This window comes from Rhamphochromis sp. 'chilingali' (assembly GCF_963969265.1).
Source record: "Rhamphochromis sp. 'chilingali' genome assembly, chromosome: 21".
NCBI classification, from domain to species: Eukaryota; Metazoa; Chordata; class Actinopteri; order Cichliformes; family Cichlidae; genus Rhamphochromis; species Rhamphochromis sp. 'chilingali'.
Window position 1 is genome coordinate 29,559,637 of NC_137949.1, and position 25,091 is coordinate 29,584,727.

Below are 25,091 nucleotides of genomic sequence, written 5' to 3' on the forward strand. Positions count from 1 at the left end.
TTGTGATACATTTACAAATTCGTGTATCTTGTTTCTGGCATAATCTAGTGCTCTACTGTGCACGTAATTGTGCATTTGAAGCAGGTACTGTAACAGCTTTAATATAATAATGTTTTAATCCAGTAATAATGCCATTTTCACTGTAAGGCTTAAAACAACCCCTCCAAATGAGGGAAGGCAGGCTATGTTTGAGTTGAGATACTCAGCAGTCCCTCTCAACTAAAGCTCTTGAAATGCACTGAGAAATCATATGCATTAGAAAATGCATATTTGCATGTTGATCCTTCAAAATGGTGCCTGGCAATGAATAGTAATCACAAACAGCTGGTTTGAACCTTTAGACTTTAACACATACTTTTCATTAGCATATGTAGTTTCAGTTTACAAGTTAGCCAGATTGAGAGTTCTTTCCATTTCTGTACATTTTAGCACACAATATTATACTTGGAAGAAAACCTGAAAACTTGAGTATGTTTTTAAATTTATGAGTAAAGCGCAAAAAGGAAAGGCTTTCAATTTTTAGACTAATTTTGACAGAAAAATAAACTGTCGTGCTAGCGTAAAGATGCAGACCCAACCCCTCTCCGTTCAGCTCTGTGAATACAAGTGATGAAAGAAGACTGATGTACATTCCTGAATGACATTGAGTGAACCAGGAAGTAGTCATAACCATGTTGCTTGGCCAACACGTCCGAGATAAAACACTGGTCGTCCTCATTTGAAACGCTCGTTTTTGTTTCCCTTTACAAAGCAAGAAACAGCAATTCAATGAGTAATGCAACTTATGAGGAAAGCGTGTCCGGTAATATCGCGAGGTTAGCCAGTCGGCGTGAATGTGGCTGCTACTTTCCGCGGGCAGGAAGGACCTAACTCAGCACACTCTCCTGCAAGTGTGCTGAAGACTATGCAAAGGTTGTACTTAGAACTAAATTAAATTTACTTAATCTCTACCCAACATCGTTTTAGACGTAGATCAAAGTTTTATTTATACCCCGAAGGGTCTGGAATACATGGACGCTAACGTTAGCTCGCTAGTTAAGAGACATTTCAGTGAAAATCGTCCGTATTTCCCCTGAAAGAAACAAAATGTCCGCGGAGCACAGAGCAAGCTGGATACTGACAGGCACCGTGGTCGCTTGTGTCGCCGCTCTGTATGTGCCCTGTGTGCAGAGGACGGTCCCCGGTGGAGACTCAGGTTGGTGCTAGCAGGCTAGCTAACGCTCATTTGGTCACGTGGCTTTGTTGTGTTGCCGGGAGCCAATCATATTGCACCTTGTTGATGAAACCGCTGCAGCTTGACTGGTGCTGTCCATGGTGCTGCAAGTGCAGGTAAAGCGACGTTTGTCGACGTGACAACGTAAACAAACACATGCCAGACTTTGAGATACACATATATAAATTGAAAGAATCATTCTTTCATTCATGTTTTTAAATCGTCCGCGGTAAATACGAAAACCTCTAAATGAGACACTAATACCTTTTTTACTTCCAGTGTTTAAGGCTGATTTTGGAATCAACGCTGACTGGTAAAGACAAAAGGCATTATTTCATAATATTCAGTCACTGTAATTAACAAATAATGCAAAAATATACACGACTATCTGTATTTATTTCTTTGTTTTCTTTCTTATTCTTTTAAAATATCTTAACGTCAATTATCTTGACGTAAGTTGGTGGTGCTGTAAAGAACAATTTCCTGTCCTATTTGGGATGATGTAGTTTAATGTAGCTTATGCTTTTCTGTTCTTTAAACTCAGCTGCTTTTAGTTGTACTTGTACTTGTTTACTTGTAATTCTATAACATAACTTATTTGGATTTCGTTGAAGTCTGTAGAGGTATAACAGTTCTCCAAAGTCACAGTTTGGTTCACACCTATTTTTATTAAGAGTGAATGAAAAGGAAACATTTTAACGACTTAAATGTGATTCAGTCGTTACTATAAAAATATGCTTTGACCCAATGTTACCTGCTACACATACGTACAATGGTACTGTAATATAAAATTGCAATTAAAAAAAAAAAAAGATCAAATAATTGCATATTATGTTTTTCAGAACTGTTAACATTTTCATTTTATTTTGTGACATATTAATTAATTAATTTTTTAACAACGGATGCTCTTCCTGATACAATCCCAAAAGGTATTTGTGTCTCTCGCCAGACCGAACCAGCAACCTTTTGTTTGCTAGATGTTTTTGCAAACCATGTTTGACTCACACCTAATTGCACTTTTCCTCCACATTTTATGCATTTTTTCATTTTTCTGACTGTTGGGTAACACAGACACCATAATTGCTGACAAAGCACTGTTGACAGCCACTCACTACAAATAATTGTCCTTGTTTATTTAAATTCAATATTTTGTGTGCATGCATAAACCTAATTTACATTTAACACGGCTTACTGTGGACTTGAATGTATTCCACTCAGTACCTTCCGATGTGTTTTCCCAACATTCTTGTAATGCAGTTTATGAAGGAGTGCCTTGAACAATTACAAACAGTGTTTAGAAGTGATACCAAGGTTACAAACTTGTAAATTATGGACTTGAGGGCATGAAGGCTCTGCTTGTTAGGTTTTTACTGCTTTGGCGTGCGAGCTGCAGAAGGGAATGCATTTTTGCAGAATGAAAGCATAAGAAAAGCTCGGCCAGATATAAGCGAGGAGAGATGAAGCGAGAGCGGGCAATTGGAGTGCTGAGTAGCCCTGCTGGTTGTGCTGCTGTCTAACGAACAGGGCCTTTGAAAAAATGGCCAGCCCCTTCTCCACAGTGTTTAGGGACGGTGCAGGATGCCCGCTCTGATAGTGCCAGCTGAACACCCTTCCGAATTCTCCAGGTCTCCGTCTCTGTGTCCTAATCTCTTTAGGTGTGATGTGCCCTGGAGAGGCTTGAGCGCAGCCCCGCGGGTACGCTGTTGTCTAGGAATGTGGAGTGTGGAAATGATGGGGATTATGGGAAGACTGGTGTGGGTGCCCATGCTCCACAATCACAAAGACTCTTGGCACCCATGCTGCTACCCCGTTGAGTCAATATTTTCCCTTTTTAGTATTGGGGCTGCAGAACTGCATCTCTGTTGCACTGAGATGGATGTTTTGGCTTGGTATTAGTTTGAGTTTCAGTGTTGAATGGTGTAAAAGTGTGCCACTTCTAAGGGGGAAATGAGTGAAATTGAGAAGCCGATGAAGGATGAGAAAGTGTGATGTTAAATGATGGCAGGTAGCTGGCGGCTCGTGCCAGGTGAAATGGAGCTGTGGAAACATTTAAGCTGTGCAGGTGGAGGAGTTCTGACTTCATGGTCCATTAGACTGATAAGAGTTAGGGCTCCTCATGTGGCAGAAATTTAGGCATCGTAATTCACTGTATCAGCAAGGTTGCAAAATATGAGAGGAAACCAGTGCCATCTGAAATCCAGCCCTTCTGTTTTGTAAAGGTTGTTACTGCATCCCTGCTCATGTCCCTACTGTGCAGATGTTTGTTTGTTTGTTTGTTTTTAAATATATGTAACAGCACCAACAGCTGCTCAGATTGAAACAGCGTGTAGTGTCTTACGGATTCGACATAGCTTGTAAAAGTGATAGAGTCTGCAAGAAACAAGGCCAGCGTTTCATTGGATGTGTTTGACGGAGGAAGGGACTACCCGTCTGGTACCAGTAGAGGGGGCTGTCCTGAACCTAAACATTTATCAATGTCATTTAATCTGAACCAAATTTCAATTTTCATGAGTGGGAGATGCAAACATTGGGTGAGAAATCAGTATAATTTGAAATGCTCTGGGTGTATTCTGGCACAAATGGGTTTGTGCCCAGATACATTAAAGCTCCCTCAAAAAGCTTTTAGGGGTTTTCTTTTCACTTTGTGCTGCGCCTCACACAGAGCTTGTCAAAAAATTGTGCAGCCGGCTTTTATTTTTACAGCTTACTTCATTCTGTGACTGTCACCGGCGTAGCCTTTCTGTTTGTGCCCAACGGACTAAACGAGACATTGAGACATTAGGAGTGTGGGAGCAGGAGAGAGGCACGTAGAGCAGCAGAAGAAAGAGGAGAGGAAAGGACCCTAATGCATGAGGAGGATGGGACTGGAAGCATTATTCTCAGATCTGCATATGTGTGTCTTTGTGTGACAAGGCATTGGAGGGGGAGTCTAATGGTTTGTGTGTATGTGCGTGTGTTTATATCTGTGTGTATGTGCCGGAGAAGGGAGGGAGGCATCGGGGGAGAAGTGAAAGATGAAGAGAATGAGCGTGCCGCTTAGGAAATGTCACACTGGGAAGATTTGCAGGTTTTGATCCTGGCAAATTAATGCAAAACCCCAGTGCAAGTATTTGATTTGGGAAAACTTTGGGAGCAGACTTGTCTCTTAATAATAATTATTGGGTTTACATTAATTTCCTCCCCTATTCTCTTCCACAGGAGAGCTGATCACCACTGCTTGTGAGCTGGGGGTAAGTATTAGCTGTATTGTTTAATCAATTCACTCATTAACTCTTATAAGCATTAAGGAAGTTTAATTAAGCATGGGCAGAAAGCAGATTAATTTACTTTCAGTCCACAGGTTTTTCCCCTTCTTTTCTATACACTTATTTTACTAAGTTGCAAGTAGAGAATGCTATAATTTGCAACCCGTTTTTCAAATCCAATTAAAGTCAATGGTAAGGCGATGGCTTTTGTAGGCTTTGCCTTATGTACGGTATAAGGCTTATTATATCCACCCCTCTTTTTTGTGTGTGTGTGTAAGCCGCGAAGAATGAACTAAATCGGGTTAACAGTTATAATAAGTTTTATTATTTAATAAAGTTTATTACGCCGCTGTGATCCTTTTAGGGAGGCTGTGTCGGTGTCACTATGCCAGTAATCCTGCCGTTAGTGCTGCAGTCCGTGTGGCCTGCCTGTCTGCCTTTCAGGCCTCCCCAGGGCCTTGCAGGCCATCTCTGGGACCCAGGCTGCTGGCCCCCCTCTTCTGATCCCCAGAGCTTGAGAGTTCTCCTTCTCTTTGCTCCCTGTGGCCTTTATCGCTCAGCTGTCCTTTAGCTGCATGTCTGTACACTGCTGTCAGCCCACACAGTCCTTCCTCATGCTCTTAATCGCTCTTCATTTTGGTGACGTTACCCACCTGCGTGATGCTACCATTTAGTTCACCACTCTCGCTGCTGGAGCTTTTCTCTTTCTCTCATATTTACAGCCTCGCTTTTTGCTCATCGAGTTATTGCGACGCGCCTTTTCCATTTCCAGCTCCTCACTCAAATTTTAGCAAAGCTGTTTGCATGTCTGCAAAAAGATCCTTTGCCGTGTTCGAGGTAACTGGTGAGTCAGTCACACTCTCACCTTTCGGCTTTCTGTTCATTCGAAGAGCTGCCCCTTCTCACTGCCTGCATGCTTTGTGTTATCTGTGCCAGGGAATGAGTCTGTGTTTAATGACTGAGTCCTTATCTGGGTGGAAGAGACTTAGTGGCTAATTGCTGCGATTGCCAAGATCTCCCAGGCGAAAATGACTACGGCTCTGCGGTGGTTTGGGGGTTGAGGCTGGCGAGCACCACGTGTTATACCACGGGCTCTAGGGAGCTGCACTGTCCTTGGGAAGAGGCCCGCAGCAAAGAAGTGAGAAAAGGGGAAAAGAAAGGGAGTGTAGGGCTCTCGTATGACAGCACAGTCAGAGTAAAGCCAAGCAGGATGTTTCTGACTCCTCACAAAATTCACGTGTGCTTACCTGCTGAGGATAAAATGTTGATACAGCAATATATTAAATCCCTTTCTTGTGCGATAGAATTACAGATATGGTACACTGTTGTTAAAAATCAGAGTTTTTAAAAGTAAATTTTGTAGGGACTCTCCACACAGTCCCGATGTACCGGAGTCACTACCAGCGCTTATCACATAATTAAGGGAAAACAGAAGCTGAAGAAGAAGAAATTTAAAAGGGGAAAAGAGAGCTGAAAAACTAAACAGTTTCATTACTGAAATGGAGTAAAAGTAATTCATAGTGATGCACACTGGCACTACATTGCAGGGAATAAATACATTTTTTCTTCTATTTGTCTTCTGTTTTTTAAAGTTGCACAGTTAAGGTGCATATATCATTGATTATTGTCTCTTAATGTATAAGGTATTGTGATACAATCATCATCGTGGTAAACCTATTGTGATAGCATCACATTGTGAGCTATTTTTACACATACTGCAGCTCTTTTTCTAAACATCAGTGGTTTGCCTGCCAGATCTCTGGGATTGTGCCAGTGTGTGAATAGCAGATCACTGAATTTAACAGTAGTGAGCAGAATCACGTGTTTTTGCCCCTTACTCACTTTATCAAAGCTGCTTCCCTTCCGAAACCAAATGGAGTATTTCCTCTAGTATAGCAGTAAGAACGCATCTCCAGCTACATGCAGCATGTAAGAAAGGAGCACCTGATAAAAAGTTCACGTGTGAAATGGCCCTTGTCTTTGTTTTTGTGTCTTTAGGTGGCCCATCCTCCAGGATACCCACTCTTCACTCTACTGGCTCACATGGCTATGCGTCTGCTGCCCTCACTCTCTCCAGCCCACAGCGTTAACCTGATGAGTAGCCTCCTGGGGGCTGCAGCTTGTGGTGGCTTCTGCATTACTGTCTGCAGGTAGGCATATGAAAAATGTGTTTCCCAATTCCAGAATTTCTTGATGCATTATGTTCTGTTCTGGGATTTTAGTTATTGTATAAAAAATTACATTGGTGCACTCTGCAATCGAGTAGGTATCAGTAACTGAAGTACTAAATTCTCAAACAGAACTTTAAGGAAGGCACAAAGAGCCTCCCTCCTTCAGCAGAGGAGCCTTCTGGTGACTAACTCACATCAAGGGAAGTAACAATAATAAGAAGACATTTTTGAGTGGCGGCAGTCTTTAAACATTCCCCTACTGACTTTTTGCATCGTGAAGCTGTCTGGAACAGAAAGTGGTATTTTTGGGCCCTGACTGACAGGCAGTGGTCTCCCTGATCCTCTGTTCAGTATTCAGAAGCAGAACCCAGTCGCCGTCCTCCCTCCCAGCACCTTACCCTCCCTGTTTACCTATCAGCCACCCGTTGTGAGAATGCGTGTATGTGTATGTATATCCCAATTATTGTGCCCTCCACCCCCCCAAACCTGACATCCCTGTTCTTCTGCCCCCCCCCACTGCCCAGCATGCTCCCAATCCTGACATGGCACGATTTCTAATCTCTCCCCTTCTTGCCTCCTGGGTCTGAGAGGAACAGGATCACTCTCTGCGCTCCTCCCTCTCCCCTCTCGTCAACTACCTCTCCCCTCGCTCAGTCATAAACACAGTTTACGGTCCCCGCATTGCCATCTACCCACCCTGCAGCTTCGCCTGCTGCTGACCGTATCATGTAAGGAGTATTTTACCCCTTCCTGCTTTGTCTGTGTGTTTATCTTGCATGGTTAACCAGACTGCCTTACATCACACTTTTTGCTGATTTTAGTCATTTTCCACACTGCATTTTGGTGGCAGCTTAGTGTCAACATTTTACCTTTTTGTCCCTCTTTGTGCATACTGGGCTGTTTCCAATCATGTCATATATTTCTAAGTTACTATTTCCAGAATAGAAATTGTTGAATATGATGTAATTTCTTCTTGCTTCACACCTTGGCAGGCTGTGAGGACTCTGTGATAGCAGGAGGACAGCAAGTGAAAATGAAATTGTGTGTGTTATAAAGTGTGCAGTGCTGGGCCGGCTTCCTGTGTGCTTGGCCAGTGTGTGCGATGTGGCAGGAGGTCTGGAGAAGGTCAGGGTACAGGGTCATCCCTGCTGAAGTAGGGCAGGGACTGGAGAGGGAGAGCTACCCAGGGGACTGGCCTTAAGCCCAGACTGCATCAGTCTTAGACCCTGCCCTGTCTTACTGTCTCTGAGAGCTTTCACCAGTGTTCCCAGGACAAGGCAAAAAGGACAAAACAATAAAAAGAGGGTTAAAAAAAAAAGGGGGGGGGGGGGGGGTGTTAAAACACTGCACTTCTTCGTCATGCTTTAACTGGACATCCTTATTGCTTCCCTGGTATTCAGGCTTTTGATTGGACTCCGTTCTTGGCCAGACATTTACAGTTATTTTGAGGGCCGAAAATATCCATGCTGTCTGCTGATATTTGGCTCCTATTTTGCATGTTAACCGTAGCCCCAGTTTATAATCTCGGGGGATTTAGATCCAGTTGTGGATTATGGTCAAGTAAAAAGTCATTAAAAGGCTCTGCAACCCCCCTTACCCACAACCGCCAGCTAGGGTTGATGAGTGGTGAGGACTTCATCCAGAGCGCACAGTTACACCATATAAGCTCTTAAGTGTGAATGTATAATCTACGCTTCCAGTTTAGAGAAATAAGCATAAAAGGTTTTAGTCATTATCTGTTCAGGGCCTAGACTGGGATGAGCTATGAGGCTGTGGATCAGTTGGCACACTCAGGTTACTGAGGGGTTACTGGAGAGGGCAAAAGATGAGAGAACTGGGCGAGGGTTCCCGGATGGTCGAGACCTGCTTCTTGGTTCTGGCGTGCAGGGCATTTGTGTGATTTAACCCTGTCAACAATACTGGCATAAATGCCACGGCCATGCAGAGACCCTCTGTTCAGGCCTTTCCCTCAGATGAAATGCCAAAACTGACCAGCCGTTCATACCTGCTCTGCCCTTGTAGTGAGTGTGCTGTGTCCCAACATAATTAATTTCTTAAATGTCATTTGTTGTTTTTGTCCCTTTGTTGGCCCTCCTAAACAGTTTTTTTTGTAACTACTTCTCATTTTTTTGCTTTTCATTTGCTGGGAAATAGGCCGACCTCACCCTCCCAAACAAATTATTGCTTTGTGAAATTATGTTCAGATGGCAAAATATTTTGAAGTTAATACGGGTACTCGAAGTCAGTTTCTCTCAAATAATAAATGGTAAGACCTTGAAATTCATCTGGAATATACCCAACATTGTGAGCCTTTGATGTATCAATTTAAATTAGTCGGCCAGATTGCCGTGTTTAATGTGGGGGAATGTAAGTTGATAGGCTTGGAAGCCACTTCTCTCTCTTGCATAAGTTTAAATGTAGCAATTTAGCTTCCCTTTGATTTGTCAATTACAGTTTTCTTTGCTTGATCATATAGTTTGATGGCCGAATTGCATGTCTTGTTATGTTTTCACACCACGGCCTGACAAGCCTTTGAGGATGGTGGACGTAATGATAATTACTATCGATTGCACTTGGAGGTTCACAGAGAGAAACATTTGGCTGGTGGAATGCTAAAGGCCTCAGCTGTGAGTCTCTGGAGGAATGCGTAGCGGGATAATCCAGACAGCTCTGTATTTTGTGCTCTCTCGTTTCATAGTTTATCTGCTAAAGCTGCTCTGAATCTCTGCTACCTGAGAGGAATCTCTCTCCATTCCCCAGCTTATCCCGAGACACCGCGAGCAGACACGTTAGCGAGCTGACAGCCATCACAGCAGAAAAACCCCCCCAACTTCGCCCCGCTCAGTCATCAGCACTTTTCGGTTTGATCACATGATTACATAACAGGCCCGTTGAAGCACACCAAACGTGTCTGGCCTCCCTCTTTCCCCGGCGGCCCTCGAGAGAAAAACCGCACACCTGCGAAAGGCTCCCCTGCCAAGAGCTAGCCCATGTGGCACAGCTGACACCTCAGTGGACGGGAGGGTGGGCGTGGTGCCATCCCCTGCCGCATGCTGCATCCCCAGCTCCTTATAAGGACCTCCACCATATGGTCCCGATGGTGCTTTCTCTCCTTGCTCAGGTGGGTTGTTTTTCCAAAGGGGTGGGGTTGTGTGTGTCTTGTTGAGGTCGTGTCAGGAGCGACGTGTGGGGGAATTGTTTTTAGCAACCACTGATGTGGGTTTGTATCCAAAAAACAGCTGAACAGAGTTGTTTTATTGGGTAATGCTCTCACCTCTTCCTGTAGGTGGCAAGGATGCCCCTCCCTCTCACGTCTGCTACTCTTGGATAAAATCTTCAGCCCAAGTATCCATAGAGAATACACCCATTACTGTTATTTTTTGAAATTTATTTATGAAAATGCAGAAGACAATTTTAAGTTTGTCTGTTTAAAAGGCCTCAATCGCTGGACCTTTTGTTCCTATTCTGCAGTATCTCATCCGTCACATTGTAGTCCAACAGACCTCCTTTACTCCCACCCTCCTCAGCATGACCAATGGTTCCCCCAGGACTCATCCTCTAATACAGTTAAACAGATGTCTAATGAAGATGTTATTTCCTCATTACTGGCTACGGGATGGGGATAGAGCGGAGGAGGGAGGAGGGCTAGATAGACAGCAGAATACAGTACCAGTTTAATATTCCTTTTGCCCGTGGGCCCGAGATTGTGTCTGCTTCGGACGTCAATATTACATTCCTCACCCACCACAGGCAGTCTTAATAAGGCACCAGGCACAGAGACGGATCAGACTCGGCAATTACAATTCACCCAGAATTAGTTAATGGAATCTATACAGCAACATTTATGTATCACTGGTGTGTGCCTAATGACTTTGTTGGAAAAAAGCAGCAATAAAAAATGGCATTCAGTGAATTGCATAAACACGGGATTTTTCTAAATTGTTTTTTTTTTTTTTCACCCCCCTCTTCCTGTAATTTTTGTGTGTTGGGTGGAGATTAAGATGGCATTCTGGGAGAAATTGTCATGTCAGTGGCTGCATTGTTTGAACAGAATTGTGGTGATTAATTTTACACGCACTTGTAGCGCTGGAGCGCTTTCTTGGAGGAGGGGTGTCTGAGCGGCAGAGCCAGGACCCGTGTTTACCCTCCTTTCAGCGCAAACAGACAGCGTCTTCTTCATACACCGCACGGGGGAAGGAAAGATGGGGAAGTGCTTGGTTTGGAGACTTGATAGACTTTTTTCCCCCTCCTGAAACATACAGTGTGGACGTCAGTTAGAAATCAGATTTTCTCAGTTAGTTCTTATTGTAGTTTAAGATGAAATAATCAGGAAAAATATCATAAACAGCCGTCATTCCAGTGGTCATTCCACCAGCTAGCAAAGTTAAAATATATATGATAGGTAATTATAATCAATATTTTATCTATTAAAGGGAAGTGAAAGGGTAACTGTATGGATGTCAGTGCTGCCATATTACTAATATCAACAGTAATATCACCATATAACACGATTGTTATGTTTCTGTTTAAATAACCATATAAAATAAATATAGCATTGCATACCTAAACAATTGTGCAGCTGATAGATGGTGAATTTATAAAAATCACAACAACAATTACTCTCAAGCATGAATTAAGCTCTTGACTCTACATGTAATACTGCACATTGCATATTTTTTTTTAGATTTTAAACTCCAGTGTCGTGTTTTTTGAAGTGCATCTTTTGTTGATAACCCAGAAATTTACAAATCTTTCTGCTCTCATGTGACAAAAGAACTTAACCCATATGAACTCGAAACAGCAGAAATGTATAAAATCGTAAAACAGTTCGATCGTACTGTCATGATGTAATTCCTCTGAACGAAAATTAACATTGGGTCATTTAGTAGTACTAAATCAAAGCCAATACTTTGATTTACTGACATCCCTTAATGTTTGTGTATCAGTTGCAGATTGGCTTTGAAACTTCAAAGCAATACATCATACCCCTGTCATATAATAGCTGCTAAATAGCCTGCCTGGTGTCCCGGCCAGAGGGGAGCCCTGGGGTGTTTGCTCGGGCCAGCTGGAAACCTCAGCCTCAGCCCGAGCAAGGCCACCCCCTCTCTCTCGGGCTTTTTACCCTCTTCAGGAATGTGTGATTGTTTTCCAGCACCGCTTAACCCAAACCACCACTCGGTTAGAGAACAGTGCGTTGTTGATCCGCGATGGCACAGCTGTGGTATTGTCTGTTCCCCGGGGTGGTGTGTAACAGCGGCTCTCTTAGCCAGCTCCATTGTGAAGCTTCATTCAGTGCAGAGTGCTGGTGTAGGTTTTTTGTGTGATGCTGTTTAGCGCAGACGGCCGATGCTGGCATGTCTCTGGCCCATACTGTAGAACCGAGTGTGTAAATGAGGCAGGTTCTCATTTTGACACTTCAAAGTGATTATACTGAGCCTTTATTGTGTCCTTGAAGGGGACATTGTCTCTCGTATCATTGTCATTTTTTTTTTTATTTACCTTTAATCCTCCCTTTTCAGCCTGTGCTCCTCTTTCATATTATTCAAGTTGAATTATGGATAGTTTTTTTTACTTTATTTCCAAGTTTGTGTTTCGTTTCAGGCTTTAAGTATATTGGTCATTCCTTAATTACCCAAGTGATGACGCAGGCATTTTTTGGCAGGTTGGATCAGTTCAGGGTTGAATAGTCTCGTTGTCAGCCGTGTTATTCTCCTGCCACGTCCCAACCAGTCCATTGTCACTGAGCCACAACATTTCAGTACAGCGGCAGCATCCTGCACAGCACTGAGTCGTGATAACAGGGAACACGGCCACACTGGTGTCAAAATGTGTCCTGCTTTATCCGAGCGCCCTGGGAGCAGCCAGCCTGGAGAATGAGCTGTGGAGAGGCTGACTGGGACCCAGGTGGTCCCGCGCAGACAGACAGGTCATTTACAGGCTGCACTGTACACACATCACTGGCTTCTTACTGACTGACAAGCTCTAACAGAGAGATTTGTCAGGCACTCAGGGAGAATAAAGAAGTTCAGGAACAGAAGTGTGTGCCTGTGTGTGTGTCTTTGAATATGTGACGAGTGCTGGCTATCAGACGAGCTTCAGAAGGAGGAACAGACTTGGTGTAATAACCCCTTCTTTGGGACCCCCATGACTGCTCTGCACCCCGTGCCACCCCCAAACCAGCCCCCCGCTAGGTGCATGAGCTGTGGGTTAATTGTCATGTGAGGAGGTAAAATAATGGGTGCGGGAGGTCTCTGCACCTCAACAAAAGTCCCCATCTGCATCCCCCCACCCCCCTCTAGAAACGCCACCCTTCTTCATTTTTCCTTCAAGTTACAACTAATTCCTGGAGCGGTGCAGCGAGGAAGTCGGTGCTATCGCTTATTAAGACCCACTCCTAGACGCCACAACCCCCCAACCCCATTAAGTGCATGCGCACACACATACGTGTGCTCATTCAGCAGGCTTGCCTTACAGAGAACACAGAAAAAAATAGTGGAATTAGTCAGCAAGCTAAAGTTTTTTTTTCCACCCTTCTCTCGCTCTCCCTCTCCTTTTTTTCCTGATTTACCGCGCTTTCCTCAGAAAGCTCCATTGTTCCCCTAGCCTAAGTCTCATCAGGCCTTTTGTGGCTGACTATCACAGCGGCAGGCAGAGAGCTGGAAATGTATAAATGGTATCATGCCTTGTGATTAATGGCGGTGCTTATGAGTCAGGTCTGATAACGGGCCTGCTCTCTACTCAATTTCAGATACCGTTAATGGAATCTGTCTTCTGCGATTGTAATGTGAGAGCGCCTAATTTGCTATGGAGCTTGAAGCTGTCACCGGCAAGGGATTGTGGGGTCATAAGGGACCTGGCAGCCGTTTGGCCTGCAGCTTGTATCTGCGGTGCTGAATAGAGCAGCTCTCTGCCTGTCAGTTAGCTGATAGGCTGATGAGGACTCTAAGCCACTCCACACAATGGCGGAAAGGGCCATACTGCCTGACTTCCCTAATTGTCGAGCCTGCTCATATTTCAGAGCCAGCATGCTGGGGACTGGGTTGCCTTTTTTTCCTTTTCTCTTCTTTCCCCTCTCTCTTCTTGAACTTTTTTCTTCCTTTTTCTATATTTCATCCTACATCCCGCACACTGTCTCACCCCTTTAATGCACACTTTTCTGCACTATTTTCCTTTTCTTTCCCTTCTCCCCATCATTTGTCGCCTCACTCTCTCTCCCCCTCTGTCTCTCAGTTTAGTAAGTGGTGGGTCTTAGCGTATGACAGATTATCCCAAGTTTGCTTCAATTACCGCAGAGGAGACGGAGACAGTACAGGAGAGGAGGAAGGGGAAAACTTTTGTGCACACATTATATTTAAGAAGCTGAGGATAAAGTGCTATCTCCACCACGGTGGTTTCTGTGCCAGTCTGTTCAAGATCAACCGGCTGCTCGAGAGGGACTTCTCATGATATGTGAATTACCCCAAATCACTGAGTGTTTTTCAAGGTCTTGTCCGAGAAGCAAACTTGGGTAGAAGGAAGATTATAATGGGTCCCCAAATTAGTTATAGGGAAGTGGTGGCTTTTTTGACAACAACATTTAAAATTTGTGTGAAGCTGCTGACTTTGTTATTTTCTCTCTGTTTTTTTTTCAGTGTGTCGTTGCAGTGCAGCTTAGATAAAAAAAAAAAATTGAAAAAAGCAGTTTAAGTTCTGCAGCCTTTAGAAATACTGTTTTTGAGGTTCATTTTAATGCAGTCGTTTTAAACAACTGAAACATCCAGATGGTTAAATTAGTACAATAGTTAATTTAGTTGACCAGATTGTAATTAACTTCTTGTCATTGTCCTCCGATGCAGTCCTTTCTAAAGAGTAAAACCCTCTTCTTCTACACTTTCAGGTTGGCAGGTCCTGGTCCTGGAGCAGTGCTGGCTGGTGGGCTGTTCGCTGTGTCCAGACTCAGCTGGCAGTGGTCCATGGTGGCAGAGGTCTTCACCCTCAATAACCTTTTTATTGGCCTTCTCTTCTTCTTGACCGCCAGCTTCCGCTGTGCTGAAAATGCCACGCAGAGGAAGAAGGTAACTCAAAACACCACACAACAGATGCAACACACAGGTTATGTTTTATTCAATGTAAACGCACAATGCTGCACTGTTTTGGTTGTCCCTGTTAGATTGCACACTGGGGGGCATTATGCTGTGGCTTGGGGCTCTGTAACCAGCACACACTGGTGCTGTATGTGTTGGTCATCATTCCTTGGGTCCTTTACCGACTGTGCTCTCAAAAGGTAAGTCACAGGGTCTCTTTAAATAAAGAGAATTATAGATGGCAAAGAAGAAATAGGCTGTGTGCAGTTTTTTGACAGAAATAAAAAGACTTCAAAAACAAGATATTTTCCTCTCATATCCTCTTAAAAGCTGCTGTTTGTGAGGTGCAGCCAATCAGAGGGAAGTTGGTTTAAAGGGAGAGGAGCTAAAATGGCTTTAAGATAGATATAAATATGGATTGTTTTAAACTCTGAATTCTAAATATATGAAGCTGGAAATTAGCGCAACTTCAAAGTTACTGTTGGTCTAAGAAAAGAGGGGCTTTTAGGGCCAAACAAGGCTCTCCAGTCTTGTTGACACGCACACGTTCCATTTTACTTTCTTGCTCACGGTTTGGACAACATGAATTTAAGAACATCTTATCCTTGTATTTAAACAGGAGCTGTCTTTGCGTGGCCTTGTATCTCTGGGATTCTGTTTCCTCGCTGGCTTCCTGCCGTACATCTACCTGCCGATTTCATCCTACCTCAACACAGCCCACTGGAGCTGGGGTGACCAGACCACCCTGTCGGGTCTGTTGACCCACCTGCTGCGAGCTGAATATGGCACATTCTGTCTGGTAAGTGTTGCTTGCCTCGCTGCATTTAAACAGACCCTGACCCTGTTGGCTTAGCTTACATTGATTTTTGTTTTGCAGGCAAAGACAGAAAGCTCGGTTAACCTGACCACAATGCTGCAGTAAGTAAACAGTCTTTCTGCTGTTTGCACGTGAAACTTCCTGGTCTGAATATCGTAAACGGCACAACAAGATGGTCATTTAATGCGTATAATGACCATCAGCTAAACTCACATCATCGTTTCCCAGAACAAAGTAACATCACTGAATTTCTAGTTTTTGTGGCCAAAGCAGCACATTTAGTCCGTCTCGCAGGAAACAGTATGTTTCTCATCCATAAACTGCCCAGCATGTTTGATTTGAGTATTTCATTTCTATTTAGACAGTAGGATCTAGGATGGAGAAGGGAGGAAAGTAGGTCGATTTGATCTGAGGCACAGTGAGGGCACGTTTGGGACTAGAGATGGAAGACCCAACTGCTCTTTGCGATGGTTCTGGTGATTTACACAGGTTTAGCCACATACATTTAGCCATTATAAGGGCCCACAGTCATTTCTGCAGCCCATCTCTTCCCTTACTTTCCCCAGCAGCTTTTGTTCTTCCCATTCCACTCTCTCCCATCAAAGCAGAACTGAACCTGCTTAGAGGGCCAAATCACTGTGTTCTCTTTCTCCAGCAGTTTGAAATGATCACTCAGCTCTGGTGTTTAAGCGTGACAAGCTGTGATGACAGACATTGCAATAGAGCTTGAGAAATTGTATTTTTCCACTCTAGCACCTCCCCACCCCCTCCACCCCATTCCCTCCCTTGCTTCCCTCTGCTACCACAACCACAGTCATCCCATTCCTGGTATCTTTCTCCAGCTGACGGGATGGGGTGCGTGTGCGTCTTAAGACCCCCCACTACCAGCCCCCCCTCTGCCAAGCACCCACCCCTTTCCATCACCCCTGCTGCTTGATGGACAAGCACACCTTCAAGATGGGGAAGAGAGGCGAACATGACAGGCATGTCGCACTGGAGACGTAAACCCACTGGAATAACTGACACGCACACACACACACGAACACACGCTCATGAGCACATTCACACATAGTGTACATTGGGAGATATAGAGACTCAATAAGCTGTCAAATAGAGATGGGTATTAAGGAAGAGGCAGGAAACTATCTCTCCGCTCTGAGCAAGCGCTGTGTGACTGACAGGCGCTGTGAGGAGAGGATGGGGCTGTGGGGGGTGGATGACACAGTCATTCGTATCTGTCAATCCGATTGAAAGGAGGAGTGCACAGTCCAAGGAGTTTGTTTTGATAGGGGATGAAGGGCATTTAATAATTGGTGTCCTTGAGTTCAGTAGCAGGGAGGCTACTTGAGCTTGTCTTCGGTGTCCGTCATGTCTCTGTGTGTGTTTGTGTGTGCAGGGCTCAGTTGGACCACTCCCTGGCAGAACTTTCACTTCCTGTCTTGGTACTGGCAGGAATGGGCTTTGCGCTCTCCTCATTGGACAGGTAAGGATGAGTTGGATGCCAGCGTGCAACACACCAAACTCTGTCACGCACATCTCAGCACCCACTTCAACTACAAAAATCTAATCCCCTGGAGTAAAAGACGGGGAACAAAACCACTGACAAAATGCTGATCTTAGAAAAAAAGAATACAAAACAACACTGAGGCACCTAACTGTCAAACTGTCACGACGCTCCACATTCAGATCAAGAGGATTTGATGTGTATTTTGGATTTTCAAAATCATGTTTGTGTGTACAAGTAAATCACTGCTTGTATGCATCTATATGTGGCAGCGTGATCCTGTAATTCATTACAGGAGAGCCTTTGCTGGGATCTGTTGGGTGGAGCTGATAAAGCCCCAGTAATGCCCCAAAGCCCCGCAGGGCACAAGCTATTCCCCTTCTCCCGAGGTGCACTTCAATAAACTTGGCTACATACACAGACAGATGATGAAGAAGAGGAAGGTCGTCTAATAGATTGCCCAAAGGAAACCCGGCAAATGCTTATTTGCCCCATGTTAAAGTGTAAGGTTATAAATATGATTTCATTTGCTTTTTAGCTATGGTGCTTGTAAGTAAGGAAAATGTAAATCAAGAAAAGCTTGAGTGATTATAAGTGTCCGGCTGACGGAGATCAGCAAATCAGTTTGTTGGCAGGAAACCTGAAAGCTTGTCTCTTCAGGTTCGGACGATGGCTTATTTTTTTGCCACGAGGGGAAATTTTTTCTTTTTGGTGTATAAGAACATTTTACAGCTGTACTGTAATGAGTTTGTGATTCAGCGGTTGGCACCGGCTCATTATGACTCAGTCTGCATTAGAAAATCAATCATGCACCTCTTAGCTTGCTGGCAGATACGTTTTCTCTCAGGCTTGTGATCCCCGTCCGTGCATTAATATTCTTACAGACTTATTCAAAACAAATATATTTTTACAGAGTAAATAGACAAAGTGATACATTAGACTAAAAATATGGAAATGGCAGACTGTGCATGCAGAAAAAAAAAGGAAAGCTGGTTAAATATTTGTGCGCTGAATAACCCGAGGTGTCCCGTCCTAGGAGGTGTCGCTCAGTGTCCTGGCTGTTAACTGTCATGCTGGTGGTCTACTCGCTGTTTTTTGCATGGAGAGCCAACCTGGACATTAGCAGACCCTTACTGCTCGGAGTGGTGAGCTATAAGACTTTTATGTTCTCAGACATCTTTTCTCATATCATAGCTGAAGCATCACACCTTGTGCTCAGCATTGAATTACAAGTTTGTCTCAGTTTTCAATATTCTGAAATAAAACCAAAGTGACAGCAGCGTGCTGTATGTTGATGCTGATCCTGGTCCAACGGTAAAGCAAACCCAGAAAAAAACAAAGCAAAGCAAAAAAAACTACAGAAAACACTTATTTGCCTCTGTGTGTGTGTGTGTGTGTGTGGTATACACTTGCATGGTCACTTCCTGCAGGTTGAGCGTTTCTGGCTCCAGAGCGATGCTGCAGTGTGTGTGCTGGCAGGCCTCGGCTTGAGCTGGACTCTAGCTGGGCTGGAGAGGAGGCTGGGCTATGGGGGGTTGTGGAAGACCACAGGCTGGGTCTTCACTGCAGCTCTGCTGGCACATATGGTGCACACCAATCACAGGTGACTATTGCACACGCTAACAGTAACAAGCTTGCTGTTGTTTGGTGTGATGAAAATCTGCAGTGCTGTCGATACACAGTCAGGAATTACTGTGGTGTGCAACAGTGGTTTTCATTGCACAAGTCTAAAATGGTAGATTTCAAGCAACGAGTTTAAAATGCTGACTTTAAATTTGAAGATTTGTTGTGTTGTTGCAGTTAGACTCATTTTGGCCCCGGCCTCAGAATTGCACTGCATGTGAATGAAGACACTACCAAAGGAACGCAAAGGCAGCACTTTAAATGTATTCTCATTGTTTAATTTAAAAATCCAGCGCTCCGAACTTTAACTCCTTACAAAATCCTTACAGTTCCATTTCCACTGTTGTATATTTGCAGTAAAAGGGCTGAGTTAGGGCTTTGTAACGTCTGAATTTGGAGACAATTAGAAAACTAATTCTTAACAGCAAAGATTTTGATCACAGTGGACATAATTATTGTAGCTGCATTGTTTTTTTCTTCTACAGGCTATTAGTGATTTCAGGCTCTAATAGTGTTTTTGTGTCCGACTGCTCGAGTCTTACGGTTTCTTTTCAGATACTCTGCAATCCATGTATCTGTCAATTTAATGTTTTTACATTATTCATGTTGCAGTAACTACACTGAACCCAAATGCATATGAAGAATGAAGTTAAATACTTCTGCTTTGTAAACTTTAAATGATGTAAAAACTCCCCTCTTCTAGCTCCTTCTAAAATCCCCATGCACAGTTTTTCCTGAGTCAACCTGATTTGTTTCTCTTTTGCTTCTCTGCGCTTCATACTGCAGGTCTGAACTCCACATGTCAGGTTTTTCTCTGCTCACCCCATGGTAGGGGCTAAAGAGAGGCACGGTTAGCACATAGATTCTACTCTCAGAGCTCAGTCTGAGATGTTAGCTGTCCGAGAAGGCAGATTACACCAGCGTAGCGCTGGGGAGTGCCAGACAGCCATCACTGAGCGGCTTTGATCAAGGGGAGAGCATGGCCTGTGCTGTCAGACCCATCACACCTGTCTCCCCACGATTAGATAGGCAGCTAGAGTGAGGGGAAGGGGCGGGGGCACTGACAACTTACCCTCAGAGCACCTTGAAAGCGTACCTACAGACACTCACATATACACTGCTGCACACATCTCACACACACTTCTGAGCAGGGGTAAAGATGTGTTTAACCATTTTTAAAATGGGAGAAAATGCAACTTCTGTTTTGATGCTAGTGTAGAGTAATTGCTTGCATATGTGCTGATGATCTTAGGGAGTGTGATCAGAGTGGGAACACTGTGGTGGAGAGGTTCGGCAGGGAGCTTCTGGCCTCCTTCTCCAAAGACTCAATCATCCTGACCAGAGGAGATCTGCCTGGAAATTCTCTGCGATACCTGCACTACTGCCAGGGCGTACGGCCTGATGTACGCCTGGTTGATCAGGAGGTCAGGAGGTTTTCCCTGTTCCCTGTATTGAAAAGATTTTTCCTTCATAATATAAGACAAAACAATTTCGTCATAAATAAAATTCCTTGTCTTATTTTTCTTGTCCATTAAAACCGCACTATATTCAAAAGAGATTTAAAAAATAAAGGACAAAATGTGAATGAAGTGTGATTTCTCATGATAATATAATGTTTTACATATTTTGGCAAAATGTAAAAATCAGCTTTGTGGTAACTGAAAGAAATTCATTGAAATCATAAATTAGACCCTTAAGTCAGCAAGTAGAGGCCTTATAAATTGGTTGTGTTGTCTTATATACTTATTAGTTTGTATATGTTATCACTATGATTCATCAGTTGCTTTAAGATATAATGACACAAAAATCCCTTTAAACTAATTGCACTGATGATTGTTTAACTGATAATCGACTGGTTATAAATATTTCTCTGGGATTGGTGGTGCTCTTTGTTCTCACTAGATGATGACATATGCTTGGTATGTGGCCAAGCTGGCACAGCACCACCCTGGGATCCACTTTCCCGGCCGCTGGTGGGACCCGGTCAACCCCGAGGAGAAAGGCACCTTCAGTCTCGATCAATTTCTGTCCCGCAACACGCAGTGAGTGTCTCAGACACATGAAAAGAGCAGAGGGGGAATAAAAGGATGTTAAATGGAAAGAGAGAGAGAGAGTGAGTGAATTGGGAGGGCAACAATGAACAAGTGGGTGATCTAATGAGGCAGAGATCAGCAGAATGGTCGACACAGTGCAAGCACAAGATAAGCCCACAGAACTGTTGAGGCCATAAAAGGAGTCTGATGAACTACAAAAGTCAGCTAATCTACTTGATTTGGTTAAACGGTCTCTGGTGGACTTGCTGCTGCTCCCATGATTCACTCCTTCAGGAGGAACTGAGATCCAGAAATTGGATAGTGCCTTGTTAATACCAAGCCCACCAGGGGGCAGTGTTTGCCAGGCCAACATATATGTATCTCTGTGGGGGCAACACTGACCTGCGGGATTAACCCTCGGGGTCTGTGAGAAGCGCAGGGCTGATGGGAACCTAGAAGGTGCTGGGATGTGAGGAAATTTCTGTCTCCATGTTGTCACTGTGTGTGTAATTATAAACAGCTACCCGGAGATAAAAACTGAGGGCACGCCTCTATTTAAGAGTTTGTCTCTGTTTTTCTGCAGGAGGGATGTGTTTGCCTGCATCGGGCTTCCTGATGGAGACCTGAGCTGGGAACACAGTTATTCCCGCTGGCCCCTGGGTGTGTGTGACTACTTAGCGCCCGTTCAGAAGCAGTTTCACCCTGAAGAGTGGGCTCATCGTACACGCAATATCTATAACTGGAGTGATCCACACAACAGGTTAACAGTTAACTCTTACCTTCATGCGTATTTCAGCCTGGATTATACTATTAAAATAATTTATATTTAGATTGGTGTTGGGGATGTCATGTTATCCTCATTGCTCTGAAATTCAACCTAACCTGTTAAATGTTTTTAGAAAAGTTAGATCTCTTTGATCTTCATTTGAATTTTCATAACATTTCAGCGTCGCTGATTTTTAAATGGTTAAAAATTAGCATGGTTTAATTTTTAAGGTCTGCTGTTGGCCAAGAAAATAAACAAATCCTTTGGAGTGAAAAGAAAAAATCTCAGTGCTCACTTTTCTCTCTGTGGTCTTCAGTCGTCCCTCCACAGACTCCACAGAACGTCCCTCAGTGGGCTTGTCCTCTGTTCTCCATGCTGTGATCCAGCTCTTTGTGAATTTTACCAGAGCAAGACATTAGGCCCTTAGCCATCTGAAATGAGACTGAAGATGAAAAATAATGAGTTTCTTATTGCGTTTTGTCAATAACTGTGTCAAAAGTGGAATTAGTCAAAGCTCCATATTTTGTTGCTGTTGCCAGGAGCCCTTCATTCACTCAGATATCCACGGCTGAATACTGTGACATTATTTCCCGCACCCTCACGACAAGCGTGTCTGCCGATGCCCACAAGCCAAATATTAGCTCGGAAACCCTGCTAAAATATTCTTTTGAAGAAGAGGTCAAGTGTTTACAGTCAACAAAGTGGGGAAAAAAAGGCAGATGTGGTTTTACTCCATGTCTAATGTGCTAGCTGGTATTGTTGCTCAGTCACTTAATGTTTATGCAGCAAACATTGATGTTTAGTGTATCAAAACCTGCACAGCCAAGTGGAACAATATATTCACATAAATAATCATTTATAGTTAGTGGAACTGTGAATAAGCCAGCGCGGTGCCTGAAGGTTGTATTAGATAAAGAAATGATTTTTTTTCTCCCCATGTATGAACAGTTTCCATCCTGCATCCTGGGAGCGTGTTGCTAATGAAGAGATGTGGCAAGCCAGGTATGCTGAATGCTTTACAGCGGATGCTAGTTTTCTTGTTTGAAGTGGATGTATACTTTCGAGCATAAATAAAAAGATGTGTCACGATGCATATTGCCCCACCAGAACATCTCCATAAACCAGTCTTGTGTGGTAAAACATCTACACGTACAATGTATTTGGTGCCAGCATCTACATAAATCACTCCATTGGAGTGGTGCGTCTGAGAGTGTAGATCTGCATGGCTCATCCATCCAGCACTTAGCCCTGAGCCTGCGTGCTTTGTTTCAGGATGAAGACGGCTTTCTTTCTGTTTGACCTGGCTGAAAGGATGCAGGGAGAGGGGAAAGCTCGCCTCTTTGAGCTGTCTTACACTGTGAGTCTGACCCCCACCTGCAAACACTTTACCACAGTAGGGCAGATTAAAATGCATCAGGAAAAGCATGAATGTTTTTATGTTTATCTCTGTTTTTTTTAATTGCCGGGAAGCTATATAAGGAGATTGTTGAGGCCCACTCCGACTATCCTCCAAACTGGGACAAGAACCTGGCTCTGGCTTGCGAGAGGCTGCTCCGCTCCGGTCACAGGGGTTACAGTGCAGACAGCCTACTGACCTGCAGTGTCCAGCACTTCAGTCTTTACTTAGAGAAGGATCCCACTGATCCCCAGGCACCCGCCATCCGCTCAGCCATTACTCACCTGCTCCAAGAGAGAGACAGATTCCGACAGAGCCGGAGGCAAACCCCATAAGATCCACGGAGCTGGAACAATGGAAATTATGGCTGAGCCAATGTGCCTCTTTGTGTGGTTTTAAGGTGACGCTCTATGTGGATCAAGACTGGTGCACTGGTGTTAAGTTTGGCTAAATGTACTGTGCCAAATTGGACTTGTATGTCAGAATTTGAAATGAAGGGAAATGCTGGTGGATAAGTTCTTGTTTGAAGTTACCAAACAGAGCTAACACTGTGCTACGTCTCATTTGATGAATGTTTACAGTTGACCAGCGGCAGGGCATGACTTTAGGAAGCCCTGCCTGACCTCAATCAAGCTCTGCACGCTTCTCTTAAAGTCACCCATTCAATTGCTTTATCGTTACATCTCGTTCTCCCCCCCCCCTTTTTTTTTTTTTTCCTATTCTGCTCTCAGAGCTTTTAACGTGCTGATTATTCTGCCTCAGCCTCTGCTCTACTTCTTTTTCTCACATTAGGATGGCAAGACCGAGATTGAGGGAAACCCAATTTGGGGGCAGAAATGGGGGATTAGAGCGGCTGTTTAATCTAGGACAGACTTGTGCTGTGCCACGCAGCCTCACTCCACATCAGTGGCAGCCCTACACACCCACCTACCCCTCTATCCTTCCATCAGTCTATCTTAGATGGTCCTTTAAATGTTTAAAACTAATGGATTCGAAGAGTGCTTTTTTACCCCCCCCCCCCCCCCCCCCCCCCCCTCTCTCTCTCTCTTCCTTCCTAACATGAGGGCGGTAATCCCTCTTGGATTTAAATGAAATGTGAAATGTCACAATGCCAGGGACCCTTTTAGAGGTGCGTTCGTGCGTGTGCCCATGTGGGCATCTATGTTGATTTGGGTCTGCATGTGTGTGAGAACATGCTTAAATCTCCACTCAGCCCCCTCTCCTTGCCAGAATTGCTCATAAACCTATTCGATAAACAGATCGGCACACTGAAAAGCAAAATGCTTTGATCATTAGAGAGACACAAAGTCATGGAAAGTTCACGGACAAACGCAGATACGCAAGATTTTCAATACTCGACTCACAGAAAAATGGAATCTCAGGTCTGTGAATGTCGGGAAGAGGTGCCGTCAAACTTAGTCTGACTGGACCGGGGTTGTTTGAAGAACACCCCTGAAGTACGCCCTTGTATCTGACGCATCAGTTACACACTGTTTTTAAAAATGTTAGTGTTGATGTTAATGAACCTCGTGCCATGAAATTTGTTGTGCAGAGGTCAAATCAGCATTTTGCCATAAGCTTTATAAAACGTTTCCGAAGAAGCCTGCTGTTTGAGATACCAGCGGAAAGCGAGGGACAGTGAGTGCATGTGCAGTTTTCTCCGAATGTAATCTGCCCTCTGTGTTCGCAGGCCTGGTTAGCGGCTGTCAGCTGGCTGGATGATGAGGTTCGACCTGCTGTAGCGCAGATGGTTTGGTTTCACATAAAAACAAGGGGGAAACTGTCATTCTGCTTTCTACAGATTAAAATATTTCAATAAAGATTTTTTTACGTATTTTTGTGCTCTGTTCTCAAATGTAGTATTTTTGATCAAAAATGTTATCATATTTGTTGTTTTGACATTGCAGGCAAATTAATAATGCGAGTTTAAATCGTGTTTTTTAACTTCACTTGACTGTATTGGTGTAGTTTAATGTTTACATCAGTTATCTGCTGCCACATGGCTCATCCCCTCTTATTTTTACCTTACTTTCCTTTTATCATCCCCCTCTTGTCACCCACCCTCCCCGCCTCCCACCCCCTCTCACTCTGTCTTTCCGTAACCCCTCTGTTCCTCTTCTCTCCCGTTTCTGAGAGTCACTTGCCCACCCTAAATCAGCAAGCTGCCGAGGATTGTGGGAACCCATGGAATCGCCGTGACCAGGGATGCAGGCAGGGAGCCACGGCAACGCTGGAATGTGGGGCGTCTGAGGAGATAAGA

General features: G+C 44.1%; 1 protein-coding gene across 2 annotated transcripts; it reads left to right on the plus strand.

Moving 5' to 3' along the window:
* The first annotated feature begins 655 nt into the window (after window positions 1–655).
* On the plus strand, window positions 656–23,848 carry tmem260 (transmembrane protein 260). 2 transcript variants are annotated; one of them, XM_080871632.1, is made up of 16 exons: window positions 656–1,195; window positions 4,412–4,443; window positions 6,457–6,608; window positions 14,506–14,683; window positions 14,779–14,892; window positions 15,312–15,491; window positions 15,570–15,610; window positions 16,906–16,992; window positions 18,050–18,158; window positions 18,444–18,616; window positions 19,889–20,060; window positions 20,539–20,678; window positions 21,253–21,429; window positions 22,384–22,437; window positions 22,708–22,792; window positions 22,906–23,848. In XM_080871632.1, the coding sequence occupies exons 1-16, from the start codon at window positions 1,087–1,089 to the stop codon at window positions 23,164–23,166; spliced, it is 2,064 nt and encodes a 687-aa protein (XP_080727758.1). In that variant the 5' UTR covers window positions 656–1,086; the 3' UTR covers window positions 23,167–23,848. The 2 variants fall into 2 exon arrangements, with proteins under 2 accessions (XP_080727758.1, XP_080727759.1); XM_080871633.1 differs by having other exon boundaries at window positions 656–912.
* The last annotated feature ends 1,243 nt before the right edge of the window (window positions 23,849–25,091 follow it).

Bases quoted from the DNA above. Each gene is read 5' to 3' on its own strand.
- tmem260 (XM_080871632.1), top strand. From the start codon at position 1,087: ATGTCCGCGGAGCACAGAGCAAGCTGGATACTGACAGGCACCGTGGTC. The intron at 18,617-19,888 runs GTGACTATTGCA...TGATGATCTTAG, and splicing joins ATGGTGCACACCAATCACAG to GGAGTGTGATCAGAGTGGGA. The intron at 21,430-22,383 runs GTTAACAGTTAA...ATGTATGAACAG, and splicing joins TGGAGTGATCCACACAACAG to TTTCCATCCTGCATCCTGGG.